The sequence below is a fragment of the Bos javanicus genome, chromosome 5 (genome assembly GCF_032452875.1).
Source record: "Bos javanicus breed banteng chromosome 5, ARS-OSU_banteng_1.0, whole genome shotgun sequence".
NCBI lineage: Eukaryota > Metazoa > Chordata > Mammalia > Artiodactyla > Bovidae > Bos > Bos javanicus.
This window is the reverse complement of record NC_083872.1, coordinates 26,164,020-26,189,950: the sequence shown is the minus strand read 5'-3', so window position 1 is coordinate 26,189,950 and position 25,931 is coordinate 26,164,020. Positions and strand designations below refer to the sequence as shown.

Below are 25,931 nucleotides of genomic sequence, written 5' to 3'. Positions count from 1 at the left end.
AGAGGCCGGCCGAGGCGGAGCGGGGGCGGAGCCCGCAGCAGGTGAAGACGGGAGGAGGGGGGACCCGGGTACCCAGGGCTCCAGGAAGGGGCGTCCCGGCGGCTCCTCGCCCTCTCCCGCGTTCTCTTCTACTTGCCGCCCCTGAGTCTCCTGGATTTACGGTGACACTGCAGCCAGGGCTTGGGGAACAAGACATCTAGAGGACGGTGTGTGCTGACACAGGAAGCTGGAAACTAAGATGCCTGGGATCCCGGGAAGGGCTGAGTCTGAGGGCGGGAAGTCTGGCCATGGGTTGATATGCGGTGGGGGTGGGGTGCCTAAATACTGTGGGGAGGGATGGGGCCAGGGTGGATGGGACACCTGAGTCCTCTCCAGAGTGATGGACTGGGCAGAAGTGGAGGGTGGGGGCAGAGAATGTTTGTTTCTCTGGCTCTGCAGCAGGACGCCTGGGGGCTGGGTCTCAGAAGTGGAATATGGGGTTGAAGACGGATCCTGGTTGATCTCTGGCTGGGATCTGAATGCCTAGGTCCTAGAGAAGGTCTGAGGGAAGAGACTGCAATCAATGAACCCAAAGAGGTGGAAATAGATGCTTGCACCTGAAATCATTAGGGCAACCAGAGTTGACAGGAGATCCAGAACTGAGGCTCAACCTTGTAGATATGGCCTGGATTGGTGTGGGGATGGGAGCGTCTATCCAGGGCATTCCCCACTACGGTGAGCCTGGGCTAGAGAGGCCTGGTGGGGGGTCTTTGATAAGGTGGAGGAGAGGATGGAGGATAGAACAGACTGTATGTGCTGGGGAGAATGGGGTGGCAGGGCAGAGGACAGGACACTGGATGTATTCTAAGCACCAACAGGATGTATTCTAAGGCAGGCAACTGGGACCGCAGCACGAGCCTGGAGTCTGGGAGTCTGCGAGGTGTCTGGAGAAGATGCAGCTGCTGCAGCCTGGACCTGTCTGTACCTGCCCCAGGAGGGAGGGCAGGAGGATTTCCCAGAATGCCAAGCAGCCAGCTTCAGGCCAGCCCCAGCCAGAGGGAAAGTAGGTGTGACTAGGAGCTAGAACACTTGGGATTTAGGGAGAGTGGAGGCAGGGAGGCAGAAGTCGGGAGGAAGGTGGGGGGACTGGCGTCTTGGAATAGTCTAGAAAAGAGGAAGGGGACTGGAGCGTGGCATTCCTGGGTTCTGCAGGAAATTTAGGACTATATGGCTAATTAAGGTACAGGAAGTTTAAGTTCCTGTTTCTGGGCCTCAGCAGTTTCTTGTCCTCACCCCACTGATCTGGTTTGAAAAAAATATCTGTTTCTGTACCTGCCGAGATGCTCCAGCTTAAAGGCAAGTTAATTCTCAGGGTCCTAATGCCTTGGTCTTGTTCTGATCCAGAGGCCCAGAGATCTAGGCAGACTGTGGCTTTGTGCCTAAATCTGACCTTGGGGGAGAAGGTAGGGTCTCCTTGCCCATCAGAGTTTGTCCTTGTGGTCCAGATCCGACCTACCACCATGCTGTTCCAGCCTTGTATCACCAAGCTTGCTCTTCCCAGTTCTTGTTATCCACCCCCCACCACACACATATACTCCCTCCTTGCCTCTTGTTATTCTTTCTCCTCCTGGGCGGACTCCCGAGAACAAACCAGAGTCAGCATCAGACATAGTTGATTAGTGATAAAGACCCCTTTGCCCTCAGCTTTGTCCACCCTCCCACTCTATCCCCCAGGACCCTGAGTTAGAGGGGTCTCAGAAGAGGGGTTGCTTAGCTCGCCAAGGGGAGGCAGCTGGCTGGAGGGCAGGGTGACCTTGCAGGCAGCTGGAGGGGGCAGTGTGAGGGGTGAATTCATTATTGATGAGCCCTGCACCCCGGGCTACTAATGAGCCCAGGCCGGCTGCTCTAATTGATGTCAAGAAACTTGAGACCCCCAGATCAGCTTCCCGCCTGCCAGCTGCCTCTCCTAAGCCCCCTCCCCCTTACGCACCCCCAGCTGCTGTTCCCGTCCCAGGCCTCCTTTCCATCTCCACTGACACAGACAGGGCTAGGACTCGGGCCTTCCCCCTGCTCTCGTCTCTCTGCATCACTCAAGTCTCAAGATGAGAGGCAGACATGCTTTGGAGGGGCTGGGAGATTCGGAAGGGGAAACAGACTGGAGCCTGAGAATTACAGTTCAGCAACAGAGACTGGTGCTGGGTTACATCTGCAGCACTTCCGAACCCAAGGAATTCCAACATTGTATTGTGCCTCCTTGAGAGAGACCTTGTCACTCTCAGAGACTCAAAGGTACAGGCACTAACTACACAGACACACCCATGATACCAGCCCAATACAGCCCACTTCCCCTCCTCATTTCCTCCTCATCATAGTGTAAGAAATCTCAGATTTGGCCCCTGGAGTATGGCTGTTGCCATTCCCACCCATCTCCCAAGAAGGCAAGTATGGGATTTCATTCTTGAAGTCTCAGTGCCTTGCTATGCCACAGCTGTCATCCTTGGAAATACTGGGTAGCTCTTTGCCTCATCAGGTCTTGCCCTCCCTAATAGTCCTTCATTTATGGGTTCTGGGAAGAAGTTTCTGAGTTACAGAATTATTAAGAAGTTGGAAGACTGGAGTGTAGAGCAGCTTTGAACTCCAAGGAGAGATATTTTGAGATCATGCTGGAACTGAGAGGCAGGAGCCTAAGTTAATAACAATTGTCTTGATGGGGGAGGAGGGTGAGGACCTCATACATAGCCTCCCTTCCCCAAATTCCCATAAATTTGTGAGTGTGCTGCCCTCTGGTGGCTGACCTCAGTCTAGCAGGACATAGACACCTTTGTCTCTAACAGTCCCATTTGAATTTCAGCACCCTTCCCCATGCTCTTGCTGGACATAGTTTAAGATAGGCCTCGAGGAGACAGAGGATGCTGAGGGGTTCCCTCACTTTAATTTATCTTCAAAGACCTGAACCGTCTGTCATGTCGGTTAAGAATATGGGCTTTCACAGTCAGGCAAGGCTGAATTAGACTCTGTGACCTTGGGCAAGTTACATAACTTCTCTGGACCTCAATTTCCCCTTGTGTAAATGGGGTTAATTGTGCCTGCCTTGCACATTTAATTTGATAGAAATTAAATGAGATAATGTATGTAAACTATTTAACATTCCCTCTACCCATCGGAATGGAATACAATGGGTAATGAAAACAAAACACAAACCCAACTGGCTTTCTTCTGATTTAGTTCTGTGGCCTTTTTTCTCAACCCTTTTCCTTATTCTAATTTCTGGAAGCCCAAGTGAATCTTCTGGGCCATCTTCCTCCACCTTCAGCTCTGACCTCTCCTTTTGTATTCTTCCCTAACTCTCAAATCCAAAGAGAAGGAATTCCTTTCCCTGTTCTCTTAGAGGTGTTGGGATCAGATCTGGTGGGGCTGGAGGATGGGCAGGAGTCAAGCCCACCCCTTCCATGTAAGAAAAGGTAACCCCAAAACTAGTTCCACAGTTCCTGGGGGTCATACTCCTGGCTCCCAGTGAAAAGAAACTCCAAGAAACATTTCCTATCCACCAAGAGGTCTGGTTCCAGGAAAGATCTGGAAAGAGTAGGGAGAGGACAGATTCCAGCTCTGATCAGTGGGGCCACCGGGCCGGGTTTATTGCACTTGCAACAGAGTTTAAATAAGTCCCGGGTGTCCGGAGCCGAGGTGAGGGGAGGGTTGGGTAGGGAGAGGAGGGGCAGCGTCAGTGCAGCTGGTGGGCAGAACCCAAACCCGCAGGCCCGGGACAGCAGGCTCCCTTTTCTGTGGAGGACTGAGAGGGCCTATGTCGAGCCAGGGTTAAGGTTCCAGATCTGTTACCATCATGGCCCCTTCAGGGTCCTGGGCAATTCCTGACTTCTCCTGAGTCAGAGGTGGATTTGGTCTCCAGGCCCAGGTCTGGAGCAGGCTCAAACGTCCTGGATCTGCCTAGTTAGGTTACCAATGTCTGAGTCTGGGTCCCAGATGAACTTCAGGCCCCAGAGGCCCCAGGTTCGATCTGGCCCTGTGAAAGTTCTGGTTCCCCTTGGAGCTGCTTCTGGGCCAGCATGGATCCTGGTGTGGGATCTGTCCTGAGCTGGGCCTGGGGTGCCGTCCATGGTTAGTGTTCTTTGTTGGCCCACCGGGGTGGGGGCTGTCCAGAGCTGCCATGTCTCGCTCCCCAGGTTCCAGGCTCTTAGCTGGGGGCTTCCTGTGCATCTCTGGCAAGGCCGGCGACAGATCTCTGCGGGATTGGAGCTGGACAGGAAGTCCTGGTGCCACATCTGAGCTGGAGAACTGGGATTGGATCCCATAGTTCTGGTTCCAAGGTGTTTTCAGGAAATTCTCCAAAATGCAAAGGTGGCAGGGAGGCTGGGGCCTCTGTCCCTGGATCTGAGTTCCCTCATCCATGAGGAGGGCATGTGTAAACGAGGGTCCTTCACAGTGCATGGGGGGAGGGGATCTCCAGCTCCTCACCTCCCGGCTCTGGCCCTTCAAGTATGTCTCTGGGCTGGGGAGAGGAGCTTCTCCCTGGCCCTCAGCACCTTCAGGAAGCGCCCAGCCCCCTCCCTGTCAGTAGACTGAGGGTGGGGGGACTGGGCCTTCAAGACTGGGAGGAATCAGGCATCGGAGGTGGCTGGAGGCTTGAGCTGAGCTTTTTCCATGGCAGTGCCGTACGGGAGGGAGCGTTTGAAGAATCCGAGCTAATGAGAAGAAAGGAGGGAGAATTGAGTTAGTTCTCTGCAGATCTTATCCCAGGAGGGGACGAAGATGACTTCAGTGCTTCCAATCTCCCCATCTGGCAAAAGTGGCCCAAATTCAGGCTATGAAGACTACCTCTCCAAGAGGTCTAATGGGCCAGGAGGGCTTAGGCTGGGCTGCTTTGGTGTTGTAAAAATGCCCCCAGTTAAGCCAGGGATGGCAAACAGATTTGAAGTCTCGCTGCCTAGAAGTGGCTGCCTCTTGAGAAGGATTCGGAGGCTATTGCTAGAGTATGATCAGTTAGTGACAGCTACCATGGGTTTCTGGTTGGAGGTGACACACACATATGCCGCACCCTGGCCACTTGTGAATCACCTTGATTTTCAAAGTATTGGTAAATGTATCAGCTTGAGTCAAGAGAACTCTTTCTAAGCTAGGGGCTGTAGAATGAAAGAAGGGATGGTATAGGCAGTGTCCAGAGGGGATGCATGTGGCTGGAGAACTGGTCTGGAGGCAGATACTAGGGAGTGTGCTGGGTCAAGGGCAGAACCTGGTGAGAGAAGCCCAAGTTGAGTAGGACGTGGCTGACCTTGTAGAGGATATAGATGAGCAGACCGAGGAGCAGGAGGCCAATGAGGATGGCTAAGATAATGATCCAGAGAGGGACTCCGTGGCTGCCTTCTGCCTTGATCCACTGCACAGCTGTGGCCACCTGGGGAGCAAGCCGGGAGAGGCCACTGAAAAGCCATTGGTTCTTCCCACCCTAAACTTGGCTCCCACTTGCCACTGGACTTAGACCCTCTCTCCTCTCCCATTTTAGGCTAACAGAATTCTGAACTTCAAATTTCTAAAATGTACGTTATTGTTTCTTTCGGGCCTTCACACCTGCTCATTTCCTCTCCCCAGAAAAGACTCCTTTCCTGACCGGTTAGCCTGGTAGATCCCATGGATTCTTCAGGTCTTGCTTAAACATCACTTCTTCCAGACAGCCTTTCCCAATTCTGCAAGTCTGTGTCCAAGTGTGTCTATGATGTGGTCCCATAAACATGCTGACCCTTGTCACAGTCTTCTCACTGCCCTGTCCATCTTGCTTATCATTGTATTCCCAGGACTTAGCAGAGTGCCTGGCACATAGTAGGCGCTCAGTCAATGTTTCTCACCATAATCGGGCCAGCCCCTGTCATGTAGTCCTCGTGCCAGGCCCAGAACTCTGTCTTCCATGGCCCAGCCTGCCAGCCTTAGACTTACCTGCAGCGCCTTCTGGGGAAGCTGCCGAGGCAGGATTTTATAGGGCATCTTCAGGGCTTCATACACGGCCTCACACTGCAGGCTAAATGGCTGGTGCTCCCGCTGTGGGTGGGGGAAAGGTGTTCAGGGTGGCCCCTCTTGGCATCTGGAGGACATAGGGCTCCCCAGATTCTGGCTCTGGTTATAATCTTTCACTATTTTGAACTCATTCTCTGAATCTCTCTCTACATTCCTTATAAGAGAAAATAAATATGTATCTAAATAGTTATAACTGAATAGTGGATAATTAGATAACGGCATGTTCAATAGAAAAAAAATTTCTTGAGTCATTAATAATGGGCTCAGCACCTAGGACAATGTTTAGCCCATAGTGTGCACTCAACAAATGACTACTATTTCCTGTGTATACATCTGCTTGCCTCTCCACGATGGATTCATCCTCCGTCTCTGTCTCTCTTCTTCTGTCCTTATTTGCCGGCTGGTCTCCCTCCAGCCCTCCCCTCCTCTGAATGGGCCAGAAAAGGGAAGCTGTCGCTCCCAGTGAGGCCACTAGGTGTCGCCAAGTACACACAGCCCTGTCCAAACAACGGTGAGGGAGGGGAGCTGGGCTGTCTGGGTCCCAGTCACCAAAGGGGGTGGCTAGGGCAGTGGGGAAAGTGGGGGTCAGTCCAGCAGACCTGAAGGTCAGGGGTCAGGGGTCAGGACTAAGGTGAGGCTCACTCACCTGTAGGAAGGTCTTGGCCCAGACGCGGAAATGCAGTTGCAGACTTCGGCTCTCTTGCCGGTGCAGTGGCCCCAGCTCACAGCGCAGCTTGAAACACTCTGCCTCTGGGCATTTCTGGGAAGAAATAGGAGGCTTGAACTGTGAGTTCTGCCCTTCTGGTGGCTCTGAGGACCCACAGAGGTACTCAACACTTGGGCCCAGACCTCATTCCCAGGACAACTTACCAGAATCTGAGGCCCTGAGGAGGCAGGGCTCCGACCTGGAACATCCCGTCTTTGCAGCCGGTGGTGCTGGGAACCCTCAGGATCCAACTGGAAGAGGAAAGAGACCGTTAGCTGCCTCTCCCACCTCATTACAGCATCTGAGTTAGCCTGCATCTGGGGTCTGCAGCAGCTTTGACCTGGTCTTCCATCCATGCAACTGACCACCTCCTATGGCAAGGCAGCAAACTCATTGTTGAAATATGGAAACGAGTTAAGATTTGGTCCCTGGAGTTTAGGAGGAGGTGATGTGTCAATAAATAATTAGGGCACTGTCTCTGCCTTGAGGCCTTTGCACTGGCTGTTCCCTCTGCTTGGAATACTCTTTCTTGAGTCTTCACAAGCAGTTTCATCCTTATCTTTCATACTCAATCCACCTGTTCCCTCCTCAAGGTTTTCCCTGATGATTCAGCTCAAACAGGCTCCCAGCTCCACCCCACCTCAGCATGTGAGCACTGTACTTTCATCACTTTTCAATATCTGTTCCTCTTTTTAATTTTTATTGTTCATTGTGTGCACACGTTCAGTTGCTCAGTCATGTCTGACTTTTTGTGACCCCATGGACTGTGGCCCACCAGGCTCCTCTAACTACGGGATTTCCCAGGCAAGAAAACTGGAGGGGGTTGCCATTTCCTACTCCAGCGGATCTTCCCGATCCACTGATAGAACTCTCATCTCTTGCATCTCCTGCATTGACAGGAAGATTCTTTACCACTGTACCACCCGGGAAGCCTTATTGTTTATTACCTTCCTCTAACTCCACGAGAGTAGGGACCTTGTGAATTTTCGTTACTGTGATATTTCCTGAGCCGGTAACATGGTTCTGTACAGTCATTCATTTAATTTAAATGTTGTCTATGAATAAAATGAACTTTGGGGAGTGGGTCTGAAGAAGGCTTTCCAGAGGGGGTGGTGCTGAGCTGGGCCCTAGGAGTATGCTAGGACATGGAGTCAGGGAGGGATACTTTAGGCAGAAAGACAGAAGTGCAGTGCTTAAAACAATCTTTTCCCCTCTCAGGGCCTCAAGGTGTCTGTGGGACTTCTGACTGCCTTCCAGTGGCCTAAGTCCTAGCTCCAGGCACATCCTCATTAGCTCTTCCAGGTCCCTGCGACCTTCCCCAACTACCATTGACCTGGTGCCCCCCACCTCCCGGCCAGTCCCTAGGCCCCTCACCTCCAGGCCCTCTGGGTTGGGGGGGTGACTGGTGGTGCAGTTGCTGAGTCCTGTGACCCTGGTCACGTAGAGGAGCTGCTGGCCATCCAGAGCATGGGGACAGCTGAGCTCCAACACGCCCTGGCTAATAGAGCTGGGGCCCAGGTTGATGAGCTGAGGAGAGGAAGGCACAGTCATCATGGGAAGGGAGGGAACAATTCTGCCCTGTTGAGACCCGGGTCCCAGTGGCCCACTCTTCCCTGCTCTGAGTCTCAGGAGTGAGGCAGGAAATCGATGGGCAGAGAAGAAATCCTTTCCAGCCAACTCTCCTGGAGGTGGCTCCATCCTCCCCTTCTAAGTCACTCAGCTGGCTGGTCTCTCACTGATCCCGTCCAGGCCTTTAGCTCTCCCTTGCCCCTCTTCCCCTCGGCCCCTCAGGCTGGCCCCAGCCATCTGTCACTCATACTGGCTCCTCCTTCCCTGTCATTCATTCTAGCCCCGCCCTCCATTTCCAGCAGCCCGCTCACCTCATAGACATGGTGGACAGCAGGGCCCACGTCACCCTCCTCCTGCGGCTGGTCTTGAGGATGCCAGTCGCTCATCGGAAATAGCACTGCCTCGGGCTTGGAGACACTGCAGAGCAGGGTGGTTTAGAGGACAGTGGAAGGGACCCCATTTCATATGCCTCCTTTGCTAGAAGTCCGTCTCCCCTCCCAGAGACGCCCCGTTTTGCCCGGGCACTGACCCGTTAAGAGAAACCTGGGCCTGAGCCTCCACCGAGAGCCGGAAGGAAACCACGTCGCTTTGCGAGTTGTTGAGATTCTTGCTGTGGGACGGAGGAAGACTCTGATGGTGCTAGAGCCCAGCCAGAAGGCCACCTGCGCCAGACGCCGCCCCTGCCCCGCCCCCTCCCTACCTGAGGATCTGGAAGTCAAACTGGATGGTTTTCTTCGTGTCCCTGAGGTGAGGGACTGTGAACCGAAGGCCACCCCAGAGCTGCGGGACAGGGAGGATGGACAAGCGGGCTGTTAGACCGGGCGTCTGCCACACACCGACTGCAGCCCTCCTTCCCTTCCCCCAGCTCAGCTTGGCGTGAGATGGTCCCAGACTTACACTGGCCCCAGCCTTCATGGGGTTGCCCAGGTCACACACCAGCAGACGACTCTGGTTCACAGCAAAGTAGTCGCAGCTCAGGCTGGAGAAGTTCTGGAGGTGGGGTGGGTGCAGGTAAGACTTCGGTGTCCCTCTGGCAGGGTCTCCTCCCAAGCCCCTCCTGCAGGTCCTCACTCACCCCTGGGTGTCTGACGAGTCCCGAGTACTCAGCCTCCGGAGGGGCTGTGACCCGAAGCTCTGCCTCGTAGGCGCCACCCTCACCCACATTCTGGGCGTGGAAGGTGAGGTTCAGAGAATTCTTGTCGCCCAGGTATACGTGGTTCTGCTCCCTGGAGGGGACACACGGGGGTCAGGGACACTGGAGAATTAATCCCTGAGCCAGACAACGGGCCATAACGATAATAATATAATAATAATAGACACCGCTCACTGACTTCTAGCTTTATGGCAGGCACTAGGCTAGATGCTTTATGTAGATTATTTCATTTAATCCTTCCAAAAAGCTAGAGAAATAGATGCTATTATTCCCATTATACAGAGAAGCTGCGTCATTTCCCAAGGTCACACAGCCAGCTGATATGTTCCTCTTCTTTTCCCAGGTGGTTCCAAGCTCCATGTGTCCTGCTAGGCAACTTCAGCATCTGGAACCCCCCAGCCTGACATCAGCCTTCACTCACCCAAACACTTCCAGCTGTAGGTCTGGCACACAGATATTGTCTTCTCCACAGTCCAGCAAGATCTGAGCCTGGGGAGTGGGGCAGCCTTGAGAGGCGGAGTTGTGACTGCCTCCCAAGCTGTCGGCTCCCCACTCCAGGGCCCCGTCCCCAGGGGCCCAGGTCCCTCTCCTCCTGGCCTGTCTCCCCACCCTGCCTCACCTTGTCCTCTATGCGGCTCTTGCTCTGGTAGTGTAGGACTGGCCGGAGGCCGTGGCTGTCCACTGGGGCTTGAGGGTCCAGGGAGAAATTGAGGGCGATGTGAATCGGGGAGAGTTTATCTCGAAACTCTGACTCGTTCTGGGGCGGTGGTGGGGGGGAGGGTTCACAGAGTCAGGGGACACAGGGGACTTGGCAGCCCTGCTCCTCATCCTCTCACATCTCCCTTTGTCCACGCAAGACCCTCAAGAATTTAGGTGTCCAAACAACCGTGCTCATTGCTTCTGAGGCAGCCTGGTTCCCAGCTCCTAGGACAGAAAGGCACCCTTCCCCAGCCCCCCAAAGCCCCACGACCTTCACTGGAATCTCCCAGGCCTCTTCCCTTTGGGAGGGGTCCCCAGTTCTATGTGGCCACCCTCCCCAAGCCAGTCCATGCCCCACCCTCCTGCCCCTACCCTGAGGTAGATCTTCATCTCTCTGCAGTCCTCCCGAGCCCCGTTCTGGATGAGCAGGGTCTGGGTCAGGGTGGCCTGTCGGGAGGCCAGGAACAGCGCCCGCCGCACCCCGCCCTTCTGCTTCTGCCAGTCCAACTGGAGCTCCACCGTGAAGCCTGTGGCCGTGCATGTACATTAAAGAGCATCTTCCCCTCCCTCCTAATTTATCCAGAGAGAAAAGAGGTCCCCAAGTCCCCAGCCCCTCCACCCCTGCCCCAGTGCCTGAAAGGCTCAGGCAGTCTCCCTCACCGATGGAGTCAGGAACATGTTTTCCAGAAGCATTGAGGCAGAAGCTAAGGTTGATGCTAGAGGACCAAAAGGAAAGCTGGTGTGTTCACCTTAAAGAGGCAGCGCATTCTCTGCCTGCCTCCCAGACAGACCCGGACTGGGACAGTCCCATGTGTCCCCTTCCAAAGGCCTGCTCTCCCTCCCCACTTCCAGGCACAGATGAAGGACCCCCAGACCCAATCCTGCAATCTCCCGCCCCCAGCCCCCTACTCACCAAGTCACAGGGTTTCCCTCCAAGCTGCAGCTGTGCTCCTCTGGGTTGAACATGGCAGGAAAGATGGTGAGGGAGGCACTGGCAGACACAATGGGGCGACCCCTGCCAAGAGTGAACGTGGGGGGTCAGAGAACTAAGGCTCCTCAGGAACCTGGGCACAGGAAGCCGATGTCCAAGCCCCAGGATCCCAGTTTGTACACTTCCCCAAACTCAGCCCTGTTGAGAAGTCCCCCAGTTCCCATGTCTCCCAGGCTGCCCCCTGCCAGAGTTCATACCTGTATACCACAGCCTTGTCTACACCAAAGGACCCCACAATCAGATCTGCAAGAAATCAAAAGAAACTACCCCTTACAGCAGGCCCCCAAACAGAATTCTTCCCAACCCCTTCTAGCTGCATTGTTCAAGGAGGCTGAAGTGAGGGGGCATTGCCATCTGGTGGCATCATCCTAGAACTGCACCCAGGAGCTTAGGCAAATACGTTAGAGAGGCTACGGGGTTTGTGACTAGGGAATTCTCAGGTTAAAGGGGCCTCGGGCACCACTCACCAGGGTATCCATTGCCATCTAGGTCTCGGCCTCCTCGAAGGGCAGAGCCAAAGAAGTCCGGTGTGTGGCCAGCTGCCCACAGGGGCAGCAGAACCTGGGAAGGCTTAGACGCCAGACCCCCTGGGCCCCCAGGGAATATAAACACCACTCCCTGCCGGTTCTCCCCACCAAAGGCAGCCCCAATGGCTACATCTGCAAAACACACAACACATACCAGTCAGCAGGCCAGGAGTCCAGGAGTTCAAATCTCTACCACCAGACCCCAGGACCCAGGATCCTATTTTTCCCATCTGTCATTCCCAGTATGCTAAACTCTTCAAGCCCCAAGGTCTAGACATTGGGATTAAAATCCTCCAGGAGACGCTGGGAGGTCTTGGTTATCTTATCTGACAGTCACCTCTCCCCAGATCCCTTCTGACTCAGGCCCCTGGCTCCTCCTCAGCCACTCGAGCCCATACAGTGCTTACCATTGTAGCCATCCTGGTCTAGGTCCCCCAGGGGGGTCAGGGAGCTGCCGAACCGGCCAAACTCATCCTGGCCAGTGAGGGTCAGGGTGGGCGTGGGCTCCATGCCAGCCAGGCGCTGCAGGTAGATATAGACCCTGCCCACCTCCTGCGGCCGCCCGTCGGCTGTCCGCTCCATGAGCAGGGGCGCCCCTACCAGCAAGTCGTCCAGCCTGAGGATGGGGGAAACACTGGCATCCTGAGACCCTGCCCTTCCCCGTCCCCTCCTCAGTCCCAGTGCCAGAAAAGCCCAAGCACCCTGGATTCCCGGCTCTTTCCCACCCAAAGGAGAGACCTGAGATCTTCTGGCCTTTGGCACTCAGCTCTCTCCTCGCCCCTGGGCCGAGGGTATGCAGGCAGGAGGAGAATCCAGGGAGGAACTCTCCTTGCATTTTTCTGTCCCACCCCCACTCCTCGCCCCTGGGGAGGGCACCACTGTGCCTTCTTCACTACTCACCCATCCCCGTTGATGTCTGTGGCGGCCACTGCGTAGCCAAAGTAGGAGGCCATCTGGCGGGGGAACAGAGCAGCAGCAGGTCAGTACAGGGGAGTCAATCAACAAGGGCTGTGGGGGGAAGTCATGGACTCCAGGGAGCCTGAGAAGTTGGGCTGAGCTTATGACTCAGGGCCAGGGCTTGGTTGGCAGAGGGCCAAGCTGGGTTGTAGAGGGGGTGTCCTCACCTGTTCCCCTGAAAAGTTGTAGAGGGACCGGATGTCTGAGCCATTAAGGATGGTGACCTGGGGATGAGGAGATACACCCATTGGTCCCAGACTCGGATGAAGGACAAATGAGTGCAGGATACCCAGGGGCAGTCATTCCTTGGAGACACAGACCACATGTCCGGTAATTCCCTTCTTTGCTTTGCCTTCGCCATAGTCTTATCTCTATACTGGTAGCGCCATCTCAGGTGGACTTCCTTATTTTCCTCCATGTCACCTATCAACCACTCCTGAAGTTCCATACTTATCTGTCTGTTGTGCATCTGATCTAGCTACTAGAATGTGAGATCAGTGAAGGCAGGAGCTGTTTTGTTCTTTGCTTTCTCCCCAGAGCTTAAAGTCATGCTTGGTGAGAGCAGACACTCACTAATTATTAGCTGAATGATTGAAACCTCATGCCCCAGCCCTCCCAAACCACATACACTCACGTCTCCCCCATGTCACCCCTTAGTGATGGGCTCTACGGGTCTCTTGACTCCTCATTCTCTTCCCCAGTCTTGCTGTTGTTCCTCTGCTGTGCGCCCTCCCCAAGGAATGCTGGAGAAAGCCCTGGTCTCCCCCTCCCTTGGACATTCCCGTCCCCCCAGTGCCCTTCCCCACGGCACCGAGACGGATCACCCTAGAGCTGGTCTAGGAGGGACACTGCTGGCTTGGAAAATCGTGGTGGTTCCCCGCAGCCATGGCCCAATCTCGGCTTACTGGCTGGTCCTCTGAGGCCCTGGAGAATCTGGACCCAACCTATCTGTTTTTGCCCAGCCTCTCTTTTTGTTTATTTGGCTGTTTTGGGTCTTAGTTGTGGCATGCAGGATCTTTAGTTGTGACCTAAGGGATCTAGTTCCCTTACGTTCAGGGACTGAACCCAGACCCCTTGCACTGAAAGCATGGATTCATAATGACTGGAGCACCAAGGAATCCCCCAATCTCTCTTTAGTCTCTCTACTGTCAGTCAGCCCATGCTGAACTGGCCTGAACTGTTTCCCTTTCCTTCCACACCTTTCTCATGCTCCTGTCTAGGATGCTGTCTTTCCTCATCTCCTCTGGTCTTTCATAGAACCTTTTCTGATTCATCCCCACCCTAGAAAGGAGGATCTTACTCCCCCTAAACTGCTGTATCATCTTAACCACTTTCCTGAAATTTATGTTAGTGCAGAAAGAATGCTGACTTTGGAATAAGACAGGTCTGGTTTTAAATCTCTAGCCACTTACTAACTGGGTGATCTTAAACAACTTACTTGGTCTCTTCGAGTCTCAGCTTTCTCATGTGTAAAATGTGACTGGTAATATCTCCCCCGATAAGCTTGTTGGGAAGAATAGAAATCATGAGTGGACAGTGCCCGATGCACTGAGGGGCTTATGCATAGGAGCTGCACGCTAGATTACCATCATATGTATGTCTTATCTTACATACTTGATTAGAAGCCGTACAAGATGGGGTGTGATTTCTTATTCATCTTCTTGTCTCATACCTTGCCCTAATAAATGCTGGTAATTGAATGGACTCCTATGGCATTCTTATCTATATCCTTTTTAAAGCACTCGCCATGGTCTAATAATAACAACTACAGTTGTACCCTGCCTAAGAGTTCACTAAGTACTTTCACGTGCCTTATCTCACTTCATCCTTACAAGAGCCTTGTGAGGTCAGAACTATTATTATCCCATTATTCAGAGAAGAGTGAGGCTCAGAGAGGTTAAGCAGACTCAGATTTTTACGGAATGAAGTGGGATAGGAATAAATCACAGATTCATCCAGAGTAAGTGCCAGAACTTGAACCCTGGTCTTACCCAAGAGCCCGTGTTCTGGTCCACCTTTTGAGCCCTCCCAAATCATCATGCATGGTTCTTTGTGATTAGGCAGGGGAGGGGGGTGAGGGGAGGGAGGGTCAGGCTGGGCCTTACATAGCCGTAGGTGAGGTTCCCTTTGGGCACACCAGCAACGAAGTCTGGAAAGGGAAGAGAAGGTTGCAGGCTAAGGGCAGGGGAAGGGGAGTCAGACAAAAATGTCTCAGTCCTTGGGGCTCCAGATCTGGGGTCTCCATCTGCCCCCTCCCTTGGCCCCAGCCGGGACACACTCACCTTCTCTATCATCACCACTGAATTCACCCACAGCCACAGAGTATCCTGGGGGACAGGTGGATGGATATTAGGTTTCTTGCTTTGGGGACCACTCTGTCCTGGCCCATCCCTTCCCCACCCCTACTGAGCCTTCATAGTCAGCCATGACCCATGACACATGGGGCGGGGGGCTGGGGATGCCTGGGTGGGAGAAGGGAGGCGAGGGGTGAGTGAGGACAGGGGCCCCCCGAGGTTCTCCCCCTGCAGCTCCCACCCACTTGCTCACTCACCCAGGTAGCTGTCATCGTAGATGGAACTGGCCTGGCGAGTCTGCAGCTGCCCCCGAACTGGGTTGATCAGGTACCCGGGATAATAGGATTCTGCAATCTGCTCCTGGGTGGCGGACAGGATCTGGCCTGGAGAAGGGGATAAGGAGGGGATGGCTAGAGGAGGAGGTGGCAGGGAGTGGGGCACTGGGGGCTGACGGGGAGATATTCAGGAGTCTGGTTCCCCCGGGGGAAGCTTTTGGAGGGTGGTGGGAGAGGACAGGTAAGTCTCAGAGGACAGGAAGAGGAGTACTGGGACAGGGGCAGAGGAAGGAAGGATGGTGATCTTGGGCTGAGAGAGGGATGAGAGGCCGGGTGCAGGAGACGGACACAGGGACAATGGAGGAAGGACTTACCTTGCCAGAAATAGCTCCCTGGTCCACCTAGGACCACACGCCCCGTCTGTGCAGAGGAAGAAGGTGAGTCTGCATTTGGTCCTGATTCCCCTGCATCCACCACCCACAGCCAGGTTCCTCCCAGATCCCCTCTCACCTTGGTGAACTCAGCACTGAAGCCCCCTTGGCAGTAACCCTGTCCTGCTTCTTGGCTGAAATCTGCAAGAGGAGAAGGTGTGGGAAGGGTCAGGCAGCAAAGAGCAGAGAGTTTGGGGAAGGCAGGGGGAGAGGGACCTCCCTGGGCCAGACAGTGGGCTATCAAGGCTGTTGGGGTGCGGGACTGTGGGGACTCACGCCACCCCTGCACTACCTGAGCGGCAGGGTGCATACTCCAGAATCTGGGTGAAGTTGCCTGTGGAGAGGTAGCAGGTGCCCACGGGATCACTCTGCGGCTCCTTCTCGGTGCGCCAGCTGTAGAGGGGAGCACAGGCCTGGGAGGGCCCAGGAGGAGGCGGCGCCAGGTTTAGTCCACCAGGGCCTCTCTTCCCTCCCTCCTCACTGTGCTGTTATCCCCAACCACTACCCCTCCTGCCCATCACAGCACTCAGCCCGCTGGGCGCTCACCAGGATGGAGGAGCCATGGGCTCGCACTGTTGCTCCAAACCACTGCAGGGACTTGTACTCCACAGGCTCCTCTCCCTCTGAGCTGGACGTTGAGGACTCGAAGATCCGAGAGCCTTGGGGAAGTGAGAAAGTGGGGTCATGCCAGATGTGGGCAGCCGAGCCTTAGAGCAGCCCCTGCCCTCAGCCTGGGGGTACCTCGGCATTTGCAAGCCCTGAGCCCATGACTCACGGGAGGGAAAGTGAGGAAGGGTCTTTACAATCTGCTTGTTGTGGCCTGACTCATCTTGTGCTGCACGTGTGCCCATACACCCATGTGTGCACATATGCACACGTGCACACACACAGAACCTGGGGTTTCTAGAGTTGCAGTCCCCTGATGTGCTTGCCTCCTCACCCAGCTGGGACAAGGATGCTTGTGATAAGGTGGGGAAGAATGCCTATTTCCTGAGAGGCAACCCTCTGGGTACACTTCTGTCTACACCTGGGCTTATGTCTTAGCACCTGTTCTATGACCTTGACCTTTCTTACAGCTCTGGATCTCTGCCCTATGTCTATGTGTGTGTACGTGTTCATACATCTGTCTGTCTGTCTATATCCTTCCAAGCCCTCTCTGCCTTTCTTAAGACAGCCTTTCTTGTTCCTTTGCTTCTCATCTGTCTTTCAGATTAAAATAATAATAATAATCAGGGACTTCCCTGGTGGTCCAGTGGTGAAGAATCCACTTTACAATGCAGGGGACATGGGTTCCATCCCTGGTCAGGGAACTATGATCTCACACACTTCAGAGCAACTAAGCCTGTGCACCACAACTAGAGTGTCTGTGTGCCTCGATGAAAGATCTACCCGAATGCCACAATGAAGACTGGATGCAGCCACATAAATAAATACATACTTAAAAAAAGATCAATTGGTTTTGTGCTCTTACACCACCCCTCCCCTACTGTCTCTGTCTTTTGATGCTCTCCTCTTTTGTCCCCTCACTCCAGTTGATCTATGGAGCCAGACTGCTCAAGTTCATGTCCATGCTCCACCTTTTACTAGCTGTGTGACCTTAGACAAGTTACTTAACCCATTTCCTATAAAATGGGGATAATAATCCCTCATGCCCTCATTCAAAGGATGAAGCGCGTTAATACGTGTAAAGTGCCAACAACAGTGCCCGGTGCATAGCAAGTGTTCAAGTGTTAGCCGTTATTACTATTTCTCAGCCTGTCTCCCTTAGTCCATCTCTGCATCTACTTGGGACCTTAAGCTCCTTGAGGTCGGTGGCTTAATCATGTTTCAATCCCCTGCAGCACACAGCACAGAGCCTGGTATGCATTATCACTTAGTCAGTGCTTAGTTAAAAGAATTGGAATAGGTTCTGTGACTCTCCCTGTCTTTGTCTGTGTTACTGCCCTGGCCTCCCAGAGTGTGGGTGATTCAGGGAAAATGAGAGCCACATGTTTCTGAATCATGCCCGCCCTCCTTGGGCTGGGCTGGACTGGGAACGTGGTGTGAGTGCCACGGGGAGCCGCTGCACCGCTGCTGCGCTGAGCTGGAGTCCCAGAGCCCGGGAGCACGTGGCCCTGGAGCTGGTTAGGCTCCGCCCGGCGCTCCCGATCCCGCCTGGGCCCCGCCCCCCAGCCTCAGTCCCGCCCTTTAGTCCCTTCCCGACCTGAGAAGCGGGTTACCTTTGCTGTCAAATTCAATGGGGGTGCACTGTGCCGGGCTGGTGCCCCAGGGGCAGAGGTAGACGGCACCGCCCTGCAGCACTCCCGGCTGGCTGGTGTTAGCCTTGGGCGCCCCCACCAGCACGCTGACCCTGCGGAGGGGAAAGGAGAGGCATTTCAGGGGGGCTCCTAACTCTTCTACAGTCTCCCCAGGCGGGGAGGGGCTGGCTGGGGGTGGGATAGATGCCCCCCGAGTTGTATTTATATCTCAGAAGATGCCACGGATGCCAGAGGCACAGGCTGGAGTCAGGCGGTCCCCATGTGCCGCTGTCACTAACACAGCCCCTCCTCCCCCTCCCCCCACCCTCTCCTTTCCTACCTTCCCTTGTCATTAGAAGGAGGAGACAGAGGCAATTCTGGGAAGGGGTTGGGGCCAGATGGTCTGGACCCCAACTTCCCCATCTCCCCTATGGACCTGTGAAGACTGGAGGTGCAGCCCCTGGAACCCCAGAGTCCTTTTACCTACCCTCTGCTCCCAAGCCAAAGCCCTTCTCTGGGCAAGACCCAGGCGTCCGGCTGCCCAGCCCTGGGGTGTGTAGGAGGAAAATGTGAGGCTTGGAAATCAGGCAGTAGAAGTGGAGAGAGGCCCTGGAGGATGGTGAGAACAGATTGTTCCCCGGGGCCTGGGCCTGCCCTCACCCTGGGCTCTGGTGGGACCTCCCCATCCTGGCTGGATCTTTGTCTCAGCCTCTTAACACCTTTCCCATACACCATCCCTCAAATCTGAATTCAGATCTTGCTCTGCTGGCTCTTAGTTCTGGACACGGTGCCTCATTCCCCCTGAGATGACGAGGAGAAGGTTGCCTTTGCTGGGGGTCCTCTGTAATGGGGTGGTGTCAGCGCAGGTCCTGGGTAATCTTCCTGCCTCTGGCTCTGCCTCTATCACTTCTGGGTCCTCTGCCTCCAAGGCCTCAGTGCAGCTGGCAGCCCTCTGGGCTTTCTCCTCCAGAGTCTCCCATGAGGACTGCATTTGGCAGCCGGGGCAACTGACCCAGTGTCCCCGCCAGCCTTGGCCTCTGCTCTCCTTCCGTATCTGCCTCTGGCACTGCTTCTCAATCTGCTCCTCTGCCCTGTGACTGCTTGTTCTCTTGGTTCTGGTTTTAGGTCTGTCCCCCTTTGTTTTTCTGCCTCACATCTTGGGCTTCTCTATCTCTGTTGCATCCTGGCCCCTTTCAGCTCTCAGCACCCCCAACACCCACCCTTTTCTTGATATTTGCTTCCCTTCATCAGCCTTTCTTACCAGGAGTCCCCAAGTTTGAGATTATGATAGAGATCACAAAATCAGGGGTGTGTGAGACACGGGGATGGGATGGGAGACAGGAGGGTGACAAAGGCAGACACACTGAGGAGGGGAGGGGCGATGGTGTCCAAGAGGAACAGGAATGGGAACACCAGAGGGAGCGGCTCCAAGGGACTGAAGTGAGGGTGGCTGGACCAGAGGATGGGGACGGAGGACGGAGAAGAAAGGGTCCAGAGCAACAGGAGGGGAGGACCCGAGTGAGAGTTCCTGGAGTGATGGGGGGTGGGGTGCCAGCCTCGGTTACCCTGGGGACAGGAAATGTTTACTGCCTGTGGCTTCCTGTCTGTTTCCAACCTCTCACTTCGCCGTTTGTCTCCCACCCGCCTGCTGGGCCCCACCCCTCTCACTCAGGCGGTACAGCCAGCTGGGGGGTGGGTGGGAGCTGGCTACTCAGAGGCACAGTGACCTGGTTGGCTGCCAGGCCTAGTAGGTGAGGTTGGTGTTGGGGAGAGATTGCCTTGCCCCAGGGCTGGGGGAGAGAGGGGTGCAACCCCCCATAGCAGAGGCAGCTCCAGAAAACAGCAGTGGTACAGGAGTTCTGGGTCGGGCACTAGCTCAGTGGAGACTTGGGAATATCCTTTCCTGCTTCCTCTGGGTGAAGAGGTTGCAATGGTTACCTCAAAGTCTTCCGGAACTCTGATACTCTTCCAGGCCTTGGACAAGGACCCTACTCCCATCCTTGAGTCTCCCACCACTTCCCTGGGTGGGGGAAGCAAAGCCTGAGGAAGAAGCCTGGAGTTTGTGGCCGGGCGGGAAGGTGTGATAGGGGCCTTACATGGTTTATAAATCCCACAGGCTTGTGGGACAGGGGCCTAGGCTGTGGCTGAGTGAAGGCTCAAGAGGTCTGGCACGCAGGCGATGGACACAGATCCCAACCCAGACCTGCCTGTGGCTTACAACTGAGGATGCGTGGCCCTTCCTTCGCATCTCCTCCAAGTCCAGTCAATAGTGCCCTCCCCCACTGCCGAGTAAGGCACCCGGTGTCCGGCGTGGCACCTCACGTAGCTTATCCTTATTCTCCCACTCCTAGTTCTTGCTTCCTAAATCCTACAGCAGATGGATCCTACTAGGGGTCCAAGAAGGTAACAACGCAGGGTCCTTGGGCTATTTTCATTATTTCAGAAAGCCTAACGGAAATCATGCATTTACCTGATAAGGCAGCCCAGGCTAATTAAAACCTCAAGTGTATTTGCTTTGGGCTGTAATTATATCAACTCCTGTGGGGAACCTGGTTATCTCATATTGGTCAGAAGCTCTGATTGGCAGCTATGGATGTCTTCTTGTTCTAACTTCTAGTTGATAAAAAACAGGAAAAAGGAATTAATTATTCCTTCCTCAGTGCAGCTTGGCAGATAAATTCTTCCAAACTATAGAGACCAAGGGAAAAAGTAATTGACATAATTTATTCTGAAGCCTCAGAACCCTGGTATACTAGAGTTGGTTCTTGGAGACACAGGCTGCCCCAGCTGGAAGGCGCTGAGGAGGGCATCTCTGGGATTGAAGACTTTCTTGGAGAAGCCTCAGGGCTGCCACATGGAGTAAGCGGAAGCCAGTTTGGTCCTGACACTACTTCCCTTCTTCTTTCAGAGCAATCTCTTGTCTCTGTTTTCTGTAGAATGCCCTGGTAAGATGTCATTTGAATTAGAAAGAAAAAGAAAGGAAGGAAGGAAGAAAAGAAAAAAGAAAAGAAGGAAGGAAGATGGAAAAGAAGAAAGAAAACTTTAACAAAAAATACAGCTTATCCAGTCCCCTGTCCTCACTGTACAGAGGGGGAAACTAAGTCCCAGAGAAGTTAAGTCACATGTCCAGGATCACTCAGAATCTTTTCCAATGGAAGAGCCAGAAGCCGGGAGTCCTGTTACCTTGTCTACCCTGTTGCCAATTTGTCCCCTCCTCTCCACTATCTCGCCAGTCAGGCTTCTGATTAACCAAGTTCCTGTTCAATACATGGTTACTGTTTGACTCTGATGGCCTAACAAGGTCGGGGGTGGAGAGTAGCAAACGGACACCGGACTCAGCTCCTGCAGGTCCTACAGCAGCCCTGGCCAGGCCAGAGGAAACACCTGGTTCTGGATCCCCCAGTGTACTCTCCAGGGAGATGCCTGGCTGGCTGAGGAGGAAGAGTTGCCTCTACTTGTGGCAGTACTACAAAGGGCTAAGGAGGTAGGCTAAGGCTGGTGCACCTTTTAAGCGCACCTCTTGGGCCAAGTTACTGATTTCCTCTTTCCAAGACTTGAATTCTCTACCTGTAAGATGATGGGTTGCCCTTGGATGGTCTCTAAACAAACTTCTAGTTCTAACCTTCTATGACTCCTGAAGCTTTAGTATACACACACACACATATATACACACAATGGGGACAATAAGCTTCATCTGTCTAAGGCAAGGATTTTTGTAACGATCCAACAGAAAAATTGGTATGAAAATGCAAAGAAATGTGCTTATAACTATAAGCAAATACTAAAAGCCAGGAAGAAATGGTGAAAAACTTAGACAAAGAACTAGGTGGTGGCCAGGGAGGAGGGAACCAGAAACAGAAATTAGGTACCTCATAAAAGTCAGGCCTCCCATGTATACTGATCACCCTCTGTGGACCAGGTCCCTTTATATATATTGTCTCAATTAGTCCTTAGAACAGCCTCATAAGGTAGGTGTCTGATTTTCAGGAGCAGATCAGGTTCCAAGATCTAAGTCTTAAGTAGCTCACCCCAGGTCACACAAAAAACAAGTAAGAGGTGGGGCCTGGACGCACACGCAGCTCGACCTGACTTAAAGCCTGGCCCTTTCCTACCATGGAACTTCTCTTCTGATGTTGTTTCAGTTTCCACCATGAGAGGTGAGGGACAGCGATGGCCCCAGGTGAGGGGCTATGTTTGTCCCCTGCAGGGAGGAGGGCTTGGAGGCCCAGCTGTGGTGGGGAGGGAGGTCACTGGGGAGGTGGAATGTTCCAAGTCCTATTCTAAGAGTGCTTTGTACAGAGAAAACGAGAGGGGGAGGTGTGCAAACTGGACACCTGGGTTCTCTTGGGAGGAGAGATGAGCAGAAGGGGAGGGGGAGGGGTTGAGAATGCTGGGTCCTGCTCTAGAAAAGGGCTTTGGGGACTGCAGGATCAGGCCAGGGGCCAAACAGACACCTAGGGAACCTGGAATGTGTGACAGTCCAGATGTTTCAGAGGCGTGTTTTAAAAGAGAGATGACACTCTTGTTAGGTGGGGGTTGGGTAAGAGGAAGGTAAAGAGCCAGATAACTGACCCCAGCCCTGGTGCCCTGATGTGGGGAAGGATCCCATCCCCTCCCTCCCTCTTCTCTACTCCATTAGGGTTGTGGTAAGCAGTTTGAGGGGGCCTGGGGGAGGCCAGGCCTGGCAGAGACTCCAGGCCAGGGTGATGCAATGGGGTTTGGGCAAGAGGCCAGGGGGGTGGGGTGGGGGTTGGGTGGGGACCTTGAATAGTCCAGAACCAACAGCTGGAGCCTAACCATCTTTCTTTTTTCCCCATCCTCAGGTCCTCCAGACAAAGGAGAAATTTGTCCCTGTACCCAAGTGGAATTACCTAGATTAACCCCTTTTCTCCAAAAGGAAAGGAATGAGTAGATACCAGCTAACTGTATGTGTAAAAACCGCTCACCTCTGACAGACAGCCTATCAAACCTGGATACAGGGGTGGTTGTGGTGGTGAAGGGCAGTGGTGAGGGGCGATGGTGAGGAGCAGTGGCGGGCTCAGGGCCCAGAGATGTAGACAGAGGACTCCTCCAGAGGTCGAGGATCAGTCACCTGGCACCCGGGAGGGAGTCCCTGTCCCAGCCCCGGAGCAGCTTTCTTCCGCTCTTACTACCCCTCACTCTCCACATTTAAGCAAACACCCTTGTTTTTATGTTGCCTAGCTTGTCTCCCCAAGCCTGTGGGCTCCCCGTTTTCCTGGCACACAGGATCCAGGCTGCTTGTTACCCTGCTGAGTTGGGAACTGGGATCTTCCTTGGAGACTTCCCGGTCTCTGAGGTCCTGTGTTCTGACGCTCTAGGGCCCTCGGAGCCCGCGTCTCCCCAGCTTCCGACCCCAGCCCCAGAAGTCCCGGTCTCAGTTCAGCTCCAGCCGACTAGCTACAGGAAATCAGCTTTTCTCTTCCTCCCAAGAGCTAGAGGAAGAGGGAAACCGCCCACCCCACTTCACGCGCGCACACACACCCCTCCCGACACATCCCAGTACCCGCCCTTGGCTGAGCCAGCCCCCAGCCCCAGCGCCCCCCAGGACCAGAGTCCCGGGTCTCTCCCAACTTCCCGGATCCCCGCGTCTGAACAGAGATGGGGTGGGGGGTGGCGGGCGGAGTAGGAGACCGAGGAGGAAGGGGAGGGAGCCGCCATCCCCCTCCCGGGTCTTTCCCAGTCTGAGCTGAGGGGGGAGGGGAGGGTGAGGCTGGCCCCCATTTAACCTCCGGGACCCCTTCAGCCTCCCACTTCCTTCTTACTACACACACACACCATACAGCTCATTCTGCTTCGTCTCGTCCTCCCTGAGTACAATGGCCCTCAGGGGTCCCGGGGTTCCCCAGTGCTCCCAAAAGCCTCCTGGCCTCCGCGCCCTCTCCGTCCCCATCCGCCTCCGGTCCCCGCAGTTCTCCAGTCTCAACCAGAGACCCTCTGCTCTCCTTTCCCGCGCCCTCTTCTCTCTTGGCCGCAAGACCCCTGCCCAGACTTCTCCAGCTTGCAGCTTCGTGTCCTCTCTCCACCCCACACATGTCTCTCCGCTGATCGCTCTCAAACTCTTGCCCCCCCACCACGCCGGCCACTGTCCCCTCCCTACTCCAGCGCGGGCCCCCAACTTTAGCGCGGGCCCCCAACTCCAGCCCCAGTTCCTCCAAACTCCGCCTCCCAAACTCAAGCCTCGGTCCCCTCCAGACTCCAGCCGCGCCCCCAGTCTCCAGGCGCGCACCCCCGCCCTCCGCCAGCCTGCCGCCAACCCTCCTCAACTCACCCGTCCGTCCCCGGCCGGTAAAACTCCACCGAGAAGCCGAAGAAGGAGCCCGGGGGCCCGGAGAGCACTGCCGGGGCCTCCGCGTCTAAATTGAAGCCCCCGACCCGGGGCGGCGGCGGCAGCAGCAGCAGCAGCAGCGGCGGCAACAACGGCAGCAGCCGGGGTCTGCGCCGGGCGCCCCGGCGCAGCTGCACGGCGTGGAGAGGGGACCCTGGCGTCCGGCTCCCCATAGCGCCCGCTCTTCCCTGTCCTGGGGCCACCGACCCGGAGCCGCTTCCTAAACCTCCCAGAGGCGAATGACTCAACGCGGGGAGGAGTTTGCCAAACTCCCGGCTGAGCCCTCCCCCCGCCTGCCGGGGGGGCGGGCGGGGGGGCATTCCTGGGTCCCTGGAACGCTGAGCCCGCGCCCCCCACCCCGAAGGGGCGTGGGGGGGCCGCACCTCTCCACTTCCCTCGCCCCAGCCCCAGCTGGAGGCCGTTTGTCTGGACTGGGTCAGACTGGGCGGGTTTGGGCTCTCCCCCTCCTTCTCTCTGCTTCCCCCTCCTTCCTCTCGCATCCTTTCCAGATGTACAACGTAAACGCTCGGAAAAGGAGTCGGAAAAAGGGAGTGGAGAATTTCCTAATGAGGAAAGGAATCACCTCTGGAGGGCGGAGGGAGTGTGAAATATGTGTGTGGGGTCTCCCCCACTAATTCAGGGAGGAGACTCCGGGGTCTAAAGAGAGAGGAGACACCTCTGGCAGCTGGCCAACTGGGATTCCCCCTTGCCTTCCGGGGCCACGGGGTGCCTGGGTCCCAGCCAGCTGGATTTGGGACTCAGGAGTTGAGGTACAGAGCGCTCCCAGTCAGCCTGATCTGATGGAGGACCTACACTGCTCTCCGCTCCCGGCGCCCCACCCCCAAGTTGCTAGAATTGAAAACCCAGGGGTCCAGGAGTTTGCGGTTATTCACCAGATTTCTGGTCCAAGCCTACCCCTTTTTGGTTGTAAATGTCCCTTCCTAGAATCTGGAGGTTACCCAAGAGCCTGGTGGTGGTGGAGAGGGGTTGCTTTGGCTCTTTTGTGTCTTCTTGATTAAACTGGCCTGATTGCTACAAACCTGGAGAATTGTAGGAAGGGATGGGGTCAGGGTCGGGGTGGCAGTGGGGGTAGTGTTTTGCAAAGGGGCCCAACATTTGGCTTCTATTGCCCTTATGCCCTGGGAGCTGGAACCCAGGACCCCATTCTCCCAAGATTCCCTATGAATGTAGAGGAAGCGACTGTAGCAGGAGAAGGCAGTGACCCCCCTGCCCACCCCTTCCCCCAGTCCTGGCTCTGTGTGATGAGATCACCTTTCAGAATTCTAGGCTTTATCTCAGTCTGGGGGAGGGGGACCAAGGGGCCTAGATTCTCTCCTAACCTCTTCTCCTTTCCAGCCCTCTTCCTGTCTTTTTCCTGCAGGACTCCACCCCTTCCAGAATAATATGCACCCCTCCCTCTGAACTCTGACCCTTCTTTTCTCCAGTCCCTTGCCCCACTCTGGCTTGGGGAACTCAGAATACAAGTGCCGAGAATCAATACTTTTTCCTTTGCTAGGAGTCTCCTCCTCAAACTACTTCCTGTCCCAGAGCACCCAGCTGTTTTTTTAAAAGCCCCTCTCCAGAGTCAGCTGCAGCCCAAGGGAGAGGCCAGCTGGTCAGACCGTGGGGTGATGCTGGCTCTGGTCCCACTCTCACATCTGCAGGTCCTGACCCTCTCTTAGGCGAGGAACCCAAAGAATCTCTGGGTCAGGATCTTAAAGCACAGCACTACCGCGAAGGTAA

The 25,931-nt window shown here is 54.9% G+C and overlaps 1 protein-coding gene and 1 long non-coding RNA gene across 2 annotated transcripts; one reads left to right on the top strand and one right to left on the bottom strand.

Annotated features, from left to right (window-relative positions):
• Nucleotides 1–3,584: 3,584 nt before the first annotated feature.
• Nucleotides 3,585–24,437, bottom strand: ITGA5 (integrin subunit alpha 5). Its single transcript, XM_061415801.1, has 30 exons — nt 24,132–24,437; nt 17,825–17,955; nt 16,152–16,264; nt 15,898–16,018; nt 15,685–15,746; nt 15,549–15,594; nt 15,157–15,282; nt 14,888–14,932; nt 14,711–14,754; nt 12,773–12,829; nt 12,549–12,601; nt 12,056–12,264; nt 11,589–11,780; nt 11,319–11,364; nt 11,044–11,145; nt 10,791–10,846; nt 10,503–10,657; nt 10,051–10,188; nt 9,853–9,920; nt 9,354–9,504; nt 9,176–9,268; nt 8,979–9,058; nt 8,808–8,888; nt 8,590–8,695; nt 8,084–8,236; nt 6,874–6,960; nt 6,650–6,763; nt 5,926–6,027; nt 5,267–5,389; nt 3,585–4,679 (listed from the first exon to the last, which is right to left on the bottom strand). Exons 1-30 carry the CDS (start codon nt 24,359–24,361, stop codon nt 4,596–4,598), a joined length of 3,168 nt encoding a protein of 1,055 aa, XP_061271785.1. The 5' UTR covers nt 24,362–24,437; the 3' UTR covers nt 3,585–4,595.
• Nucleotides 9,201–11,949, top strand: LOC133247270 (uncharacterized). Its single transcript, XR_009736347.1, has 2 exons — nt 9,201–9,289; nt 9,775–11,949. It is a non-coding gene; the product is annotated as an uncharacterized LOC133247270 (long non-coding RNA).
• Nucleotides 24,438–25,931: the final 1,494 nt, after the last annotated feature.

Bases quoted from the DNA above. Each gene is read 5' to 3' on its own strand.
- ITGA5 (XM_061415801.1), bottom strand. From the start codon at position 24,361: ATGGGGAGCCGGACGCCAGGGTCCCCTCTCCACGCCGTGCAGCTGCGC. The intron at 11,365-11,588 runs GTGAGTGGTGCC...GATTTCTTGCAG, and splicing joins AGATGGCAATGGATACCCTG to ATCTGATTGTGGGGTCCTTT. The intron at 10,847-11,043 runs GTGAGTAGGGGG...TTGGTCCTCTAG, and splicing joins GAGGGAAACCCTGTGACTTG to CATCAACCTTAGCTTCTGCC.